Below are 16,854 nucleotides of genomic sequence, written 5' to 3'. Positions count from 1 at the left end.
GAAGGTGTGCTGTGGTATCTGGCACCAAAATGTTAACAGCTGATCCTTTAAGTCCTGTAAGTTGTGAGGTGAGGCCTCCATGGATTGGTCTTGTTTGTCCAGCACATCCCACAGATGATCGATTGGATTGAGATCTGGGGAATCAGCATTAACTTCTTCAGCAATTTGAGCAACAGTAGTTCGTCTGTTGGATCGGACCACACGGGCCAGCCTTCACTCCCTATGCGCACCCTGTCGCTGGTTCACCTCTGTTCGTTCCTTGAACCACTTTTGATAGATACTGACCACTGCAGACCGGGAACACCCTCACAAGAGCTGCAGTTTTGAAGATGCTCTGATCCAGTCATCTAGCCATCATTATGACTGATGGGTGTTTGTGCACTTTTTCATGTAGCCGTTTAAGACAGTTTTGCCCACAATTGTGCCTTTCCCAAAATTACTAGTCTAGTATAAATCTGTCCTTGAATAAAGCTGTCATGAATCATTTGTACATCAAAATGCTTGGCCCAAACCCATCTCAAGTAAGTCAAGTTTTTCCAGGCAGAATTTGTTTTTGAAATCTAACGTGATTAAGTGACAGTTCTTCTATAGAACTGGTGTAAATTTTCTGTAAAATTTCATAAGATATAAAATTCACTACTGAGAGATACCCAGACATTTCCATCATCTGTCTGAGGACACCGAATGAGTACTTGTGGTTCACTAGCAGTAAGTCACAGAGCTCTCGCAGACAGACCACCTGTTCTTTTCTCACAAACTGTGTATAAATACTGCCACCTTTTGGAGTGATTTTGGAATGAACTAACTAAACCTACTAAAGTCTAACCTAAAATCTTGAGAGGAAAAGAAAAAAACATATAATACTCGAGCACACAAACTTTTGACCCCTTTCAACCCTTTTCTCTCTCTCAGTGAATTATTCATCTGATGAACATACTCAGTGTGGTTTAGTAGCAAGAAAACTTGCAACACACGGAAGTTAAGCTATGACTGGAAAAACGGAAACCACAGACAGGGATTTCACTTTAATGCACCATAATGTGTCATAATGTCATGTTCTCCTTTTCTCTTCATGCTCCCTAATAATCCAAGTGCAGACGTTCTACAACGAAGTTCTACAATGATTTCCCCAAAACACATTTTATTTACAGAACAAACAACCTAGCTAAAAAACACCGAAAAATCTATTTTCTATGGAAAACGAGACATTTTCCAAGCGATCATGTGCCAGATCATGAGTTCATTTTTCTCCTTTTTGCGCAATTTTAGAATATCGATAAATTCTGTCATACATTTGTTTTTGAATATACACAACTGACCTTTCAGCTTGTAGAACTGACAGACACTTTAGAACAAAAGTTGGTATCTGATTTCCTTTTTAAAAAGGTGTGTTCAATCTTGTAATCTCTAAAAGGTTACAGGACCCAAAAAGCTTTAAAATCATTCTTGTTCATGTTTGTGTTTTTATTTAGGACAATTATCAGTCAGCATATGCATGTTGCTAATCAAGCCATGGATCTGAATTATCACAGTCTGTGTGTCAGTCATAACTGGATGTTGTGTACCACTTTTTTTGTTGCACTAATAAAAAGCCACTTCTAAATTCATTGGGGGTAGAATCATGTTTTAATGCCACAGTTTCCATTTCTGTACAAAAAAAGTGCACAAGTATAAAATCATTTTATTTAGATATCCAATAACATTTTAAAATACGCATAAAACAGCTGATTTAAAAATATCTGAAAATAAAGGTGATAAAAGTATCTAAATATGCTTCTGCTTATCTGTTACATGATTGGGTAGCAAGGATAACTTGCTATTCCACACATATTTCCTTTGTTGCGGGCCATGCGGATGTAGCCTCCATCTCCAAATCTAGTGCCCCAGCTGTCACAGAAAGACACGCACATTACAGAAACACTATGGTCTGCATTCTTGAGACATATAATGGCATGTTATTGAAATTCTTAAATATTTCAGCTTCTCAGATGCAAGTGGACAATTAAATGAAAGCCAAAATGTAGAAAAACAGTCTACAGTTTTGGTGAGATGGTTTGAAATGCTATAGAAAAATCACCCTGTTGTCTTATATAATGATTAAAACTAACTTGTACCTGTTTTTCACTAGCCAGTAGTCCTCTCCATTCAAGCTGCCATACCCTATAGCCAGCACTCCATGGTTTACATTATGGGAGCAGGAGGGGTCATTGTAGATACCTGTTAAGAAAAGTACAAAAAGTATAGACTAAACATAGTCCATGCTGCAGAAACCAGCATTTTTAAATTCATATGCATTAAAATGCCAGTAAAGACATGCCTCCTAAGAGCACATAAATGTGTTTAAAATTTATTTGTTCAAATGCAAAGACTTGTATGTAAAAATACTAAATATAAATGTCATCAACTATTTATATTATTTTGAGGCCATTTGTAGTTACTAAATTAAAACATACCACTGCGGTAAAGGATAAATGATGGACGAGTAGCATCAATAGCCACAGAGATGGGTCCAATGGTGGCCACAGCTTGCTTAAGTGCCTCCTCATCACCTTCAGAAACATAACTGTAACTGGAGCAGTTGGCAACACGTTGTGATTGGTCATACCTGCACTGTCCATCCTAGAAAATAATTTAAAAAATAGTGAGGACTAATATATGGATTTTCACATAGTATACATAAGACATAATTTTACACCATTTTAATATGCCATTTAAAGAGCTACTGTACCACTCCAATGTAAGGATAGACTTCTTCCGAAGCTATGCCATTATTAATGACATACTGAAAGGCAGCACTCATGTAACCTCCATTGCAACCCTTATTTCCATACTGAGAAGAGCAGTCCACCAAGTTCTGAGGACTAAGTGAAAGTAGCCGACCCGTTTTCTTCTTTAGTTGAGCCTCTAGTGCACCAGCAGCACTGAATGCCCAGCAAGAACCACATGAACCCTGACAGGAAGAAATAACATTATGAATAAGAAATTGGAGCACAGTTTCTGAACCATTTCCTTCAGTCAATTACACATACATTTCCCAGTCTAACTGCCTTGAAGTCAGTACAGGACAAACTGAAGTTAAACAGTCATATTTATTCAGATACAAGCACTTGAATTAGTCTATAATATATAGATGGATGTCTATCCAACTCTTATTAAAGTCATGCTTTGGGTGTAGGTGTCTTCAGAAGGACAGAACACAGTGGCAGATTCTCACTCATAAAAAACATTGTTACATTGTTACAGCTAAATTAGGATCACAGGCACTAGCTTACACCCAACGTTGTGGTTGCTATTGGAATAAGGATGCAATATATGGAATACCAACTCTGGGGGTTCTAGGATTTGTTTTAATCTGACTGCGGGCAAAAAATCTGATCTTGGCAATCAAAAAATCATTAAGATCTGAAAGTCTGACTGCATACAGGCTGTCAGTAATACAGCATGTTAAAACTAAATACAAAAAAGTAGTACCTGGTTTTTGACCTCTGTTACGTATCCCTGATCCCTCCAGTCAACTGTATCTGGTACTGAAATTCCAGCAGTGGCAACAAAGGTAGAAGTCCTCCTGGTCAGGTTAGAAGGTATTCGGATCCCAGCAAACATCTGCAGGATCTCCTCTCTAGTCTGACATTCATTTACAGAAATTGTTACAGTCAGGAACATTTACTGGCTTTAAGACCACTTTTAGTTTATAGAATGTCAGACTGAATATAGAAAAGCTCTACTCCACTGAACCAATGTTTCTCTGTGCTACGTTTCCATTAAGATAATTAAAAGGTGATATTAGGGATAGAAGAGACTGAAATAAGCTAATGATGACAAATATTTACAACATACATATACATATATATACACACTACCAATCAAAAGTTTGGACACACCTTCTAATTCCATGGTTTTTCCTGATGTTTATTTCTTTCTAAACAATGCTGAAGGCGGCCGAAATACACAGTAATGTCCTTTGAACAGTTGATATTGAGATATGTCTGCTACTGATGCTCTGTAAAGCCTTCATAACGGCTCTAATCTGAGGTGCTGTTAATTGGTGATTTCTGAGGCTGGTAACTCTAAATGAACTTCTCCTCTGCAGCAGAGGTAAGTTTTGGTCTTGCTTTCCTGGGATGGTCTTCATGTGAGCCAGTTTCATCATGGTGCCTGATGGGTTTTGCAAATGCACTTGACAATACTGTTCTTGCAAGAACTATTCCAGAACACCTGACCTTCGTGTCTTAAAATAACAACTGACTGGTTTTTGTTGTCATTACATATGGATTACTTAAGTCCATGTGTGTTATTTCATAGTTTTGAAATCTCCAGTATTGTTCTAGAATGTAGAAAATAAATCCCTAAACAAAAAACATTGAATTAAAAGGTGTGTCCAAACTTTTGACTGGTAGTGTATATAAGAAACATACACCTGCTGGTACTTTTAGGTGACTTTGGAGTTCTTATGATTTTTGTCATTAGAAATTCTTACCATGTCTCCCATATGATTCATGCCCAATTCATATGTGTGCATTCCCAAAGAGGCCTCCAGGTTGTGCAGGGTGATCAAGCGAAGGTTCCTCTCCCAGATTTCTCTCCGACCCATCTCCTCTAACTGCCACCACACATTTATAAAGTATTGGTATTTTTTAAATATTACGGACTTAGAGTATTGCCAGGAAACATTAGTTTGTAATAAAGTTATACAGAATTAGAAATTATCCCAGCTATACCATCTTTAATAGTAAAATAGCAAATGTTTATTCAGAGCTGTTCAACTTAACAATTCTGTGTACAACTAAAAGCTAAAATTGTGTATGTATAAATTACGTTTTGATCCAAGTAGAGCATTACCATGTATTGAATTTAATCATTTTATGACTGTAAGTCTAGAGATTCTGTCTGACTTTTGCCCGAGGGTGGAGCCCCAGTAAAACATCATGGTAACTGAAGAGTTCTATCGGAGATAATTTACTGCAAAATCATCAGTTTTAAGAAACCTAGAACTCTTTGGAGTTGTTGGAAATTACAGTGCCACATATACACAGAATAGCAGACAACTACCCATGAAAAATGGTGAGATATAAATAACTTTAAGGGCTACTTTAATATGTAGACCATGTAGACACTCATACTGTAAAATTCCTAATCTAGTGCAACTCTATCCTTGGATAAAGCTTGACCCAAATTCAACAAACAAGTTAAGATTCCAAGTAGCTTTTGTTTCTGAAATCTAACATTAATATAAGTGATAGGTCTGCTATAGAATTTCATGCCAGTCTTAGAAGTTATTCTCACCTCATTGGTGTAGATTTTACTGTGATTTTTCTTCCACAACGTCCAGTGCATGTCCAAGCTTGGATCTTTAAGGGCCACTACTGCCCCACAGATCAATGTGAACACCAAACTCCTCAACATTTTTACCTGCTCAAAATCAGACAAATAATTAGCTTAACAAAACTGGTTATACATGGGACAACAAATAGTAAGGAAATATAACCATACAGGTTTTTTTTTTTTCTCTCTGTTATGGAAGTAAAATTCACTGGCCAGCTGCAAGCCTTACACAGAACAGAAAACATAAGGGAAGTTAAAGATAGTAATTATGCAACTAGTCTTATGACCAAAAACCTATTTCTGAAGACTGGGAGAAGTCTCTTGATAGAAACAGATCTTGACAGTGTCACAGCTGATCCAGAAACTGTAGCCTATTTTTCTGTAAAATGTTTGTAATACAACAACCAGGGCATTTTACATACGTACAAACCTCACAAACATTTTTGCTCTTCTCACCCTCTCTTATACAAATCTTCAGTGTTATCCAAAAGAAGACATAAACTTCCCTGTTAAGAGATACCCTTGTGAATATCCACAGAAATATTGTATTTTCAAGAGTACATTCTGAGTTTCAATGATCACTCAGAAATTCCACCTGTTCTTTTCTGACAAATACTGCCACCTGCTGGACTAAATTGGGGATGAACAAGTTAACGAAAAGAAAGAAAAGAAGAAGAAATACAGCAAAGCCTGACTTTCAACCAACTTCCTCAACGCATCTACACAATCATTTCATCCCTCCACTTCTACACTCTTCTCAGTCGCCTTGGTCATTTTATTATGAACATTATGGTTTAGATGAGGACAAAAGTGGCAGAATGCGGAAGTTAAGTAATAATCTGATGTTCACTGGAAAAAAAAAAAACACACCCACAAATGGTTGACCCAAGATAGTTCACCAGAATTTTTTTTTTTGTTGTTGTTAAAAAAAAACAACAAAAAAACTACATTTACAGAGTTTACACATTCCTTATAGAAGTATCACATGGGAATATGTAAAGCAATATTCTAGAGAACAAACAGGGATTTCACAACTCATTTCCCTTGAATGTACCACAGTGCTAAAGTGTCAAATAACTTCACACAAGTCATTACAAGTTTCCCTTTTCTCTTCTTGCCCTATAATAAACCAAGTGAAAACAAACTGAAGACACAAAAGCCGATATTAAACTCTAAAACAACTCCCCAAACACGTTTTTATTCACAGAACAACACAAACACAATCCAGTTTAAAAACAGCACGCTAAAATCGAAAGTAAAATCTTCCCCAGCTGTAGGCTTTCTGTAGAATTCTCGAAATAATGAAATAAAACTGACACAGATATAAAACTGTCTCAGACATATACACCGTGTATTTTTTTGTGTGAAAGAGTCCTTACCTCTGTGCGCCTCTGAGATGGCGATAAACCAGGAGGAAGCAAAAACCTGACTGAATCTGCCTGAGTCGGTTTCAGCTTATAAAATGGGTATCACGTGCCAAATGAGATCATGAGACCATTTCTCCTTTTTTTTGCTACAGATAGGTATAACAGCCACCTAATTTCGCAATATCGACACATGCAGTCATATATAAATATATGTACATATATATATATATATATATATTCTTTGTTTCAAGTTCTAATGTCGGAAAGACCCCAAAGACTAACGGAAGTAGTTTCTGATTGCAGACGGTTTTGACCAAGCATGCCTAGTACTAGGCAAATAATAAATGTTATTTTTATTTTTACCCTTTTTAAGGTCGTGTCACAGTCACAGTGTAAGCCTCGAAGGTAAACTTTTTAACGTTTCTTTTTTTATTTTATTTTATTTTATTTTATTTTATTTTATTTTATTTTATTTTATTTATTTGTTTGTTTGTTTGTTTATTCATTCATTTGCTCTGTTTTTTTTTTTAATGTAGCTGCATTTTTAACAGCCAACAAGCATATTTTGGTAAGACACATCAGTAAAGAACTGAGTCAGCGAGACAAACTGCTGTAACTGCCACTCTTAATCTGTTCATACTTCAATGCAAACCATTCTGAATTGAAATCATAAACCTATACCTCATACTGGAATTTATAGAAAGACATGCCCATCCATCCATCCATTCATCTAACCATCCATTCCTCTATCAGTTCATTTTCAGTATGCTTTTTATCCTGGCCAGGGTCACAGAGGATCTGGAGCCTATCCAAGTATATGCTGGAATGTATTAGTAAGCCTTCTAATTGAATTTCTTCAAGGCATTTTAGCAGAGAAGACCATTACAAAACTGCTTTTTCTACAAAAAAAGCCAAAATCTACACAGTCCACTTTATTAGGAACACCTGGATACCTGCACATTCATGTAATTAATTTTGACATGTGACAGCAGCCCAGTCCCTAAAATCATGCAGATACAGGTCATGAGCTACAATTCATTTTCACATCAGAAAGGATAAAACGTGATCTTCAGTAACGTGACTGGGTGAATGATACAGAAGTGCTGATTTGCTTGGATTTGAACTCCCAACATTTTACGTAGAATGGTGCAAAAGACAGAAAACACTGAGTAAGCAACAGTTGGAAATATTGATGATGAGAGAGGCCAAAGGAGAACGGCCAGATTGCTTCAAAGTTTCAGGAAGGTTAACTCTAATAACCACTCTTTATAACTAGAGTGAAAAGAAAAACATTTTGAGGCTACAACAGCAGAACACTACATCAGATTCCATGCTTTGACCATCAGGAACAAGAATTTGAGACTAGAGATTCACCTAAACCGTGTACTTGAAGATAGGAAAATCTGTGATAGCTAACTAATGCTTTTGTAAATTTTGCAAAACAGACTATCTTGTTACTCTTTAGTCTAATTTGCTGATTTGTTGAAGAGATGTTGAATAGAAAATGTTAATAAAATATACTCGTACAATGTTATTCACTTTCAAAGTGAAAGCCTAAGAAACAACAAACATAAGAGACACTTTGTTGCATGACAACAAGCAGTTATCATAATTTCGTATCTTCTGCTAGTCTTTTTACTGCTGTGTATAAAGGGAGCCATGTAAAGAAAAAGAGGTACATTTAAAAAAGAGTAAACAGAGAAGACATTCATGTCAAAAGATCCAGGGGAAGGTGCAAAAGGAAGTGAAATCTGCAAGTTTGACTTCTGTCATGAGTTTTAGCCTCTGAACACTCTGGCAGGCTTAGATGTGTTTGGAAAGTGTGGTGTGGCCTTTTTTAGGTAAGAATGTCAATTAATCATTTTGGTCTTGACACTTCTTGTGACTTCAGATGTGTGTGTGTGTGTGTGTGTATGCGAAAATATACATCCTCAGTATAAACAAACTCATTCACACCTACTCACACCACTCACTCACTCACTTACAACAGGCAGAGTCTCCACATGGTCAATGAAACGTTTTTGTGCATGTCATGTTTGAAAGGGAAGAAACTGGATAAGCTGACAATTGCGCAATACAAATCTCAGAATGTGATGCATTCAATGCTGCTTCTGTCACTGTGTGAAAACAATTTTTATAAAATGGGAAATATCCCCCTAGCCGAAATACCCAACACATTTTATATGAGGCATAAAGTGTTTCAGGCCTTTTGTAATTTTTAATCATATGTATTTTGGTGTCTATGTGACACAGATGATCTGCTGTACTCATTAACAAAATGTCTATAACCATGATAGATACAAAGTAGATGTAGAGATATCTACCATCTCAAGTGTTTTCTAGTCTCTCTCAATGTATTTTTTTTATTGCGTAGGATGCAAACTGAAATGTAATTATTACGTAGCTGGACTGAGAACATTACAGAAAAATGTATTAATGTACATGGGCTTCAGCCCCATTGCAGCTGTTTCACCTGATATCATCCTTTTCACCAGTGCTGTGCCCTGTGTGTGCTATGCTACTTGTCCAGGTGTGTCCCTATCGAGATAGATAGACAGACAGACAGACAGACTTTATTGATCCCGTGAGAAAAATTCTTGTGTTACAGCAACTTATATAGTTACAAGATGCAACACACACAAAAATATAAAATGTAGGGCCCCAGAAACTAGAAAAAGTTTTTGCTTACTTTTGTTTTTATCTTTGTTGTGTTGAAGTCTGATATTATTCCTTCTATTCCCTTGCTATATTTTTGTTCTGTATTATCCAGGATAAGCACCATGCTTGTGAATATAACTGTTTGAGTTATAACTTCTTACTTGGTGAGTATAGCAGTGTGTGGAGCTGTGAGTTATAGTTCCCCTTTTCAATTTGGCGTGTTCATTTCTTACTCAACTTTGCACTTCTCTTAAATCAGCATAAAGCAGTGCACAACAGTTTATTCCCAGGCTGCTCGTTTTCTTCTCTTGTGTATTGCCTCTATGTTGCGCTTGAACTGAGCGCCCCCTTGTGTGGCAGCAATTCCCCTTAGTACATTTGACTATATTGTCTACTACCCAAAATTTGTTTGTTTGTTTGTTTACTTAATTACTTGTTTTTGTTTGTTACTATTTGTGTTAATGATGGTTTGTATGAGTGTGTGATTTCACTTGCCTTCCCCCCTCTTGGGTTGCATCCTTGTTCAGTTCTAGGCCCATATATTAGTATCTAATAATCAAGTACTGTGACTACCTACTTTGCAACATGGACTTTGCAAAGTATTTTGTATTCTGTGTGTTTTCTTTGATTTTAATATTAATATAATTATATTTATATAATTATGTATTTCCCAAATCAGGAAACTGTTGCTTATGTTTGACATCAATGTCATCTAATAAAGTCTTATTGGTTTTTATTTGTTTTTTGGTTTAGTTACATTCCAGAAAGATCAATGTTTCCTTGTTATGCTTTCAAACTTTACTTTAAAGCTTGGATGCTATGTTGCTGGTAGTCAAAATGGGGTCCTTTAAGCAGTATTTCATTCTAAATATTAATAATGATAGAGAATGTTAATTTGAAAATTAAGAAAAACATGACATTGATCTCAGTTATTATTTCTAAAATGAATTACATTAATGGAATGCTTAAGAATCCCCAGCAGATATACGCTGCCTTGTGCACAGCGTGTTGTCCTTGTGGGCTATATTGTGCAGTGATTCAATAGATAGAAGAATATATCTTTTATGAAATTTTGCAATCAAAGAAACGAGTGAGTTTTTTGGCCTGTGGGCTTTAGATTTGTGCCCTTTAAGTTTGTGCCACAACGCATGAAACATGACCTGTTCCCAGTCCCATTGCATACCACTAGTCTCAACTAGAATCCCTGTGAACCTTTCTGGAAGACTTTCCATAATCAAAAAATAGTACTGCAACTATTTGTGTTAAATTTTTTTTAATTAAGTTGTCTTTATTGTAGTCAGAGTGCAAGGTCAGCCATGATGCAGCACCCCTGGAGCAGGTGGGGTTAAGGGCCTTGCTCAAGGACCCAACGGTGGCAGCTGGGCGATGTTGGGGCTTGAACCCCGATCTTCTGGTCAATGACCCAGAGCCTTTATCACTTGAGCTACCACCGCTAGTTTACTTGTATCTGTATTTATCTCTATTTAGAACACATGATCTGTTCACTCAGAAATTGTATTTGTATTTGGTTATATCCCTTGTGAGTGATACAAAAGTTATAGTCAAATATACAACTGAAACTTTATTTCATTTTGTGAACAAATTCCCTGTTATACCTTAGAACACAAAATATTCCACATCAAATTCTTACCAGAGGAGTTTATTTATTCACTGATATGTTTAACTAGCTACATATTGTATAAATCATCTACAGATAAACTGTTCACACAAACATTCAATGTTTATGTATATTGAAATGTTTATAATGACGCAAAGAACTGAAAAAAAAATACCATTTGTGTTTTCCTATGCACCGAAAAGCAGGTGTGTGGCTCTGCCCTCATGTGTATACTTAGTGTCAGTGGTTGATTCTTTTGCTTAGTTAAACAGGCCTAAATAGATTTACATGACAGGGAAACTGGCCAGGTTGGCAATTCCACAGGCATTATTGCGGTTACGTGCCATCAGGACATAACCTTTATTTCCCCACTCCTCACCCCAACTGTAAAAGAAGCAAAATGAAAGATATAAATGGTATGAAGGTAAGCAGGAAGTAAGAAGTAATTAAATAAATAAACTATTCAAAATGTACAAACAATGGTAAAACTTTGTAAAGTAAATGTTTTTGACCCACCTGTTTTTGACAATCCAGTATTTTTTCCCCTTTGGTGTGGCACCATAGCCCACTGCCAGTACAGCATGGTTTATGTTTTCCTTGTCACAGCTGGGGTCATAATACACTCCTGCAAGAAAGAACATGTACATGAACATGAACCTAAGTATTGCATCTGTCTTTAACAAGGCTTTGTTAATACAGGAGTAACATTCGGCTTTGTTTTTGACACTCACCTTTCTTGTAAAACTGAAAAGTTGACTGCATGGCATCAATACCCACAGAAACTGGGCCGACCTTAGCAATAGCAGATGCCAGTGCATATTCGCTTCCTTTCTTCACTTCCTTAAATCCTCTGCACTCTGCTGCCTTCCCGGATTTATTATACGCACACTGTTGGTCCTGCAGAGGGCAATGTTCCCACAAACATGAGAAGCAAAGCAGAAACAGAAAGACTGGAGAACACGTGCATTTCTTATATAATCTGATATTGTCATCAAATATCTATGTTTGTATGCTGGAAATCCCAGAATGAGAATAAACTGAAAAAAAAAAAAACCACTGTCTGAAAATGAAACTGAAATGAAATCAAACTGGAATTTTGAATTACTGGAATGTAAAAGCCTTTATAGACCAATTTACCACAGAAGGTATGTATGTCATCATCATCTTCAGTTAGAATCATTCACGAGCATCCCGTAGTATTTTAATAATATTAAATGTACTAAACATTGGTATGTTGTACTTTTTTAATCTGTAAATATCAAAAATCACTGGCAAATTACTTTGAAATAAGAAAGAAGAAAACAATCAGCTTGTGTGTAGTACTGCTTTTCTTCATTCTTGATGCTATGCATCACACCACCACTTTGTTCATAATTTTCCTATAACAGCATACAACATTGTGTTTTATTCCTTAAATATTCATATGCAGTAGAGTGCCATACCTCTCCCACATAGGGGTAAGCCTCCTCAGAATCAATACCTCTGTTGTTTTTAACATAACTAAAAGCATTGGTCATGTATCCACCACCACAGCCATCATTCTCAGTCACACAGTCCACCAGGTTCTGAGGGCTGAGGTTTATCAGTTTGCCTGTGGTCTTCATTAGCTGACCCTCTAAAGCACCAACTGAGCTAAAGGCCCAACAGGAGCCACAGGAGCCCTTCAAAAGAAAAAAATGCAGAGCAAAGCTTTTCATATCCACACGTATCTCTGTGTGAAAGCAATAGAAGCTTAAACTGTTAAACTATACTAATATGTTAACAGGAGTCAAATCAAAAATTAAAGATACTTAGATTCTATCTACTAAGCTTCTGTCAGAGGTCAGCAAGGTTAGAGGTATTCGGTCTCTCACCTGGTTCCTGACAGGGGTAACATATCCAAGTTTGCGGTAATCAATGGATTTGGGCAGTTTACCCTCTGAGTCACCAGTATAGGTATTCATAGGATCACTGTCCATAGGAACCTGGAGACCCAGCAATTTCTCAGCTACTTCCTCTGTTGTCTAACAGGGAGAGATGGATGGTTAAACATTGTTCAAGAGTTCAGAGTACAAAATATACACAGTGTACAATTACATTGTTATGCTCAACCTGATCTAACAGCAACCTGAGTGTTAAAAGGTTTACCAGTAAGGATATGCAATGTTAGGATCAGTACCACCTAGAAATACTAGAGTACTGAGAGAGACTGAATTTGCAATAATTCACTAGCATGTTTTATACTATGACCACATGTAATGTTGACTGACATAACATACCTTTTCACATGAACATAAGATACAATTTAAAATATGCTACCATCACATCTGGAATGTTTCTCATTGCTTAATAACAAAATAATTTCAGCCGAACTGGTTAAGTTTAGGATGTCAGAATTAAATCAGAATCAGGTATTATTAGAAGCTCTGGAATAAGTATCATATCAAAAATTGAAAAAAAGGATTGGTTTATTCTTAGTTTACATTTTAATGATATGTGGTTATATGTATTTCTTCTTTTGTCCTGTCACAGGTGATGTTTCTCTGGTAACATAATATTCTGTTCTTTAAAATTTTAAATCTTTTGGAAGCCATTCACTTCCAAAATCTAATGGTGCCTATTTTACCTAAGCACTGAAGTACAAGAGCAGACTTACACTAAGGTAGAGATGTTATCTTGGAGTTATAATAATTATATCTTGAGTCTCTAATGAACTGAGGTATTCATATTAACATTTTCCCAAGGTCTAAGAGTTCCTCTTAACTGACCTCAGCCTGCTCTCACTTCCTGGTGCTTACAGGTGCCCTTTCAGACTACAATAAAGTACTAAGAAAATAGTAAGAAATTAGATAGATAGATAGATAGATAGATAGATAGATAGATAGATAGATAGATAGATAGATAGATAGATAGATAGATAGATAGATAGATAGATAGATAGATAGATAGAAAAGCTTTAGAAAAGTTATATTTACCATGTCTCCAAGATGGTTCATGCCTAGTTCATAGGAGTGTAGGCCCAGCTCATACTCTTGATTATGGCTCTCAATCAACCTCATGTTCTTCTCCCAGACAGCCCTACGAATTTCCTCTTCACCCTAACATGAGCACAAATACAAAGTGATTAGATATGTACATGATTACCATTTGTACACTGATCAGGCATAACATTATGAGCACTGACAGGTGAAGTGAATATCACTGATTATCTCCTCATCATGGCCCCTGTTAGTGGGTGGGATATATTAGGCTGGACGTGAAAATTCTGTCCTAAAAATTGATGTGTTAGAAGCAAGAAAAATGGGCAAGCGTAAGGGTTTGAGCAAGTATGACAAGGGCCAAATTGTGATGGCTAGATGACTGGATCAGAGCATCTCCAAAACTGCAGCTCTTGTGGGGTGTTCCCGGTCTGCAGTGGTCAGTATATATCAAAAGTGGTCCAAGGAAGGAACGGTGGTGAACCGATGACAGGCTCATGGGCGGCCAAGTCTCATTGATGCACATGGGGAGCAAAGGCTGTCCCATGTGTTCCAATCCAACAGCTACTGTTGCTCAAATTGCTGAAGAAGTTAATGTTAAGCTGGTTCTAATAGAAAGGTGTCAGAATACACAGTGCATGATGGGCTGTTTTGGCAGCAAAAGTGTGACCAACACATTATTAATATATTACCATATTTGATGCAATGGCAAAATCCTAATAAACCAAGGGTATAAAATGGTTCTGTATAAAAAATGGAAATAACTGGGTCAATGGTACTACATCTGGCGTAACAGCTTTACTGATATTTTAACAGTGAATAAACACGTTGCTTTGCAATCATGTGCTTTGAAGAAAAGAAAAAAAACAAGAAGAGAAAGAAGCATATCTTCCTGTTCTATAAGCGTTTGCATATTTAGAAACTAAACAGTTAAAAGAATGAGTTACCAGGCCATTGTATTCCTTCCTGTAAGTTCGTTTCCAATTTTCCCATGATGCGTCTAGAGACACGGAATCCAGAAGCTGACTTAGTGCAGAGCCCAGCAGCAGGAATACCGCTAACCCATATTTAAACATATTGCCTGCAGGATACAAGAAAACAGTCACGAGATCGCTTAGTCACAGATAAACCACTGACATACTGACTTCGTAAACTGTGTCCATTTATAAATGATCGCAGGAGACAACAACTCTGACATTTCATCATAAGATATATACCTCGTTATTTATTCTCTAGATAAAATAATAATAATAATAATAATAATAATAATAAACCTTTGTATATTTTCCTGCCTTAAAGGAAAGCGAAAGTGATGTAAAACCCAGTGTAAATCCCATAGGCCTAACCAAGCTCAAAAACTTTCAAACTTTACAAATAACCGAGCTAAAACAAAGTGTATGAAGGTTTTTTGTTTTTTCAGGGAAAAAAAGCGTTTTTGTATCAGGAAAGGAAACGGATTTAAGACCGCAAAAGACATTCAACTTAAAGTAAAGTCCTACCTTAAAGTGAGGTCGGGAAAAGTCGCTGCTGTAGCATGGAAGGTTTCGAACTCGGTCTGAAACTCATAAACAGACAACAGCTTTATATCCTTCCCTTTTGAGGAAGTACTGCTTTTACAAAAGAAAAAGGAGGGAAGATTTCAAGGCAGTTTTCTCATCTGGAATTCCAGCCCAGTGGTGATGATGTCAGGTGTCGAGTTACAGCAGCTTCCAGGATCAGGAAACTGACCAGGGGATATAGCAGACCTAACTCTATATTTAATCTCTGTAGAACTTTTTAGTGACTGTTTGAAATTATTGCTTTGTTTCAGCTCATGTTAAAATTGAATTGAATTTACTTAATTCTATCCATTTCTGAGTACCAAAATTGTTTTTTAATCTATTATGTATACACTGTAAAACATTACAGCCCCATATTTTCATTTCTGATGTTATTTCTTCTTCTCTTTAATTCCAACTGTTTTGACCAGTAATGACCAGCTTTGGATATTAAACTCTCTTAAATTAAACATAAAGTAATCCATTGTCTTAACCACTTCTTTTCTTGAAGTTGAGTTCATTCATATACAAAGAAATTACACTATAAACATTGGTTTGTTAACAGGTTTTTACAGCTAATCTCAATCAATGATCAGGCATAACATTATGACCACCAGACTAATATTGTGTTGGTCTCAAGTTTGCTGCCAAAATACCCCTGACCCATCAAGGCATAGACTCCACTATATTCCGGAAGGTGTGCTGGGGTATCTGGCACCAAGATGTGGGGCTTCCATGGATCGGACTTGTTTGTTCGGCACATCCCACAGATATTTGATTGGATTGAGGTCTGGGGAATTTGGAGGCCAAGTCAACAACTCAAAATCGTTTTTGTGCTCATCAAACCATTCCTGAACCATTTTTGCTTTGTGGAATGGCGCATTATCCTCCTGAAAGAGGCCACATCCATCAGGGAATACCGTTTCCATGAAAGGGTGTACATGGTCTGCCACAATGCTTAGGTAGGTGGTACATGTCAAAGTAACAGCCACATGGATGGCAGGACCCAAGGTTTCCCAGCAGAACATTGCCCAAAGCATGACACTGCCTCAGCCGGCTTGCCTTCTTCCCATAGTGCATCCTGGTGATGCAACGCACACACACATGGCCATCCAGGTGATGTAAAAGAAAATGTGATTCATCAGACCAGGCCACCTTTTTCCATTGCTCTGTGGTCCAGTTGTGATGCTCACGTGCCCATTGTTGGTGCACAGGGGACAGCATGGGCACCCTGACTGGTCTGTGGCTATGCAACCCCTTACACAACAAACTGTGATGCACTGTGTATTCTGACACCTTTCTATCAGAACCAGCATTAACTTCTTTAGCAATTCGAGCAACAGTAGCTGCTCCAACAGTAGTCTGTTGGATTGAACCACACAGCCCAACTTTAT

General features: G+C 37.0%; 2 protein-coding genes across 2 annotated transcripts; both read right to left on the bottom strand.

Annotated features, from left to right (window-relative positions):
• Positions 1-1,607: 1,607 nt before the first annotated feature.
• ctss2.1 (cathepsin S, ortholog2, tandem duplicate 1) lies at positions 1,608-6,855 on the bottom strand. Its single transcript, XM_058397541.1, has 8 exons — positions 6,702-6,855; positions 5,284-5,409; positions 4,478-4,600; positions 3,472-3,624; positions 2,729-2,950; positions 2,454-2,619; positions 2,115-2,217; positions 1,608-1,887 (listed from the first exon to the last, which is right to left on the bottom strand). Exons 2-8 carry the CDS (start codon positions 5,401-5,403, stop codon positions 1,788-1,790), a joined length of 987 nt encoding a protein of 328 aa, XP_058253524.1. The 5' UTR covers positions 5,404-5,409; positions 6,702-6,855; the 3' UTR covers positions 1,608-1,787.
• A 4,136-nt stretch (positions 6,856-10,991) lies between these two features.
• On the bottom strand, positions 10,992-15,580 carry ctsk (cathepsin K). Its single transcript, XM_058399093.1, has 8 exons — positions 15,422-15,580; positions 14,870-15,003; positions 13,920-14,042; positions 12,819-12,968; positions 12,408-12,626; positions 11,697-11,862; positions 11,482-11,590; positions 10,992-11,349 (listed from the first exon to the last, which is right to left on the bottom strand). The coding sequence occupies exons 2-8, from the start codon at positions 14,996-14,998 to the stop codon at positions 11,250-11,252; spliced, it is 996 nt and encodes a 331-aa protein (XP_058255076.1). The 5' UTR covers positions 14,999-15,003; positions 15,422-15,580; the 3' UTR covers positions 10,992-11,249.
• Between the last annotated feature and the right edge of the window lie 1,274 nt (positions 15,581-16,854).

This window comes from Hemibagrus wyckioides, linkage group LG01 (genome assembly GCF_019097595.1).
Source record: "Hemibagrus wyckioides isolate EC202008001 linkage group LG01, SWU_Hwy_1.0, whole genome shotgun sequence".
Classification (NCBI taxonomy): domain Eukaryota; kingdom Metazoa; phylum Chordata; class Actinopteri; order Siluriformes; family Bagridae; genus Hemibagrus; species Hemibagrus wyckioides.
Note: the sequence above shows the minus strand (reverse complement) of the source record. Positions and strands in the feature narration are given on the sequence as shown.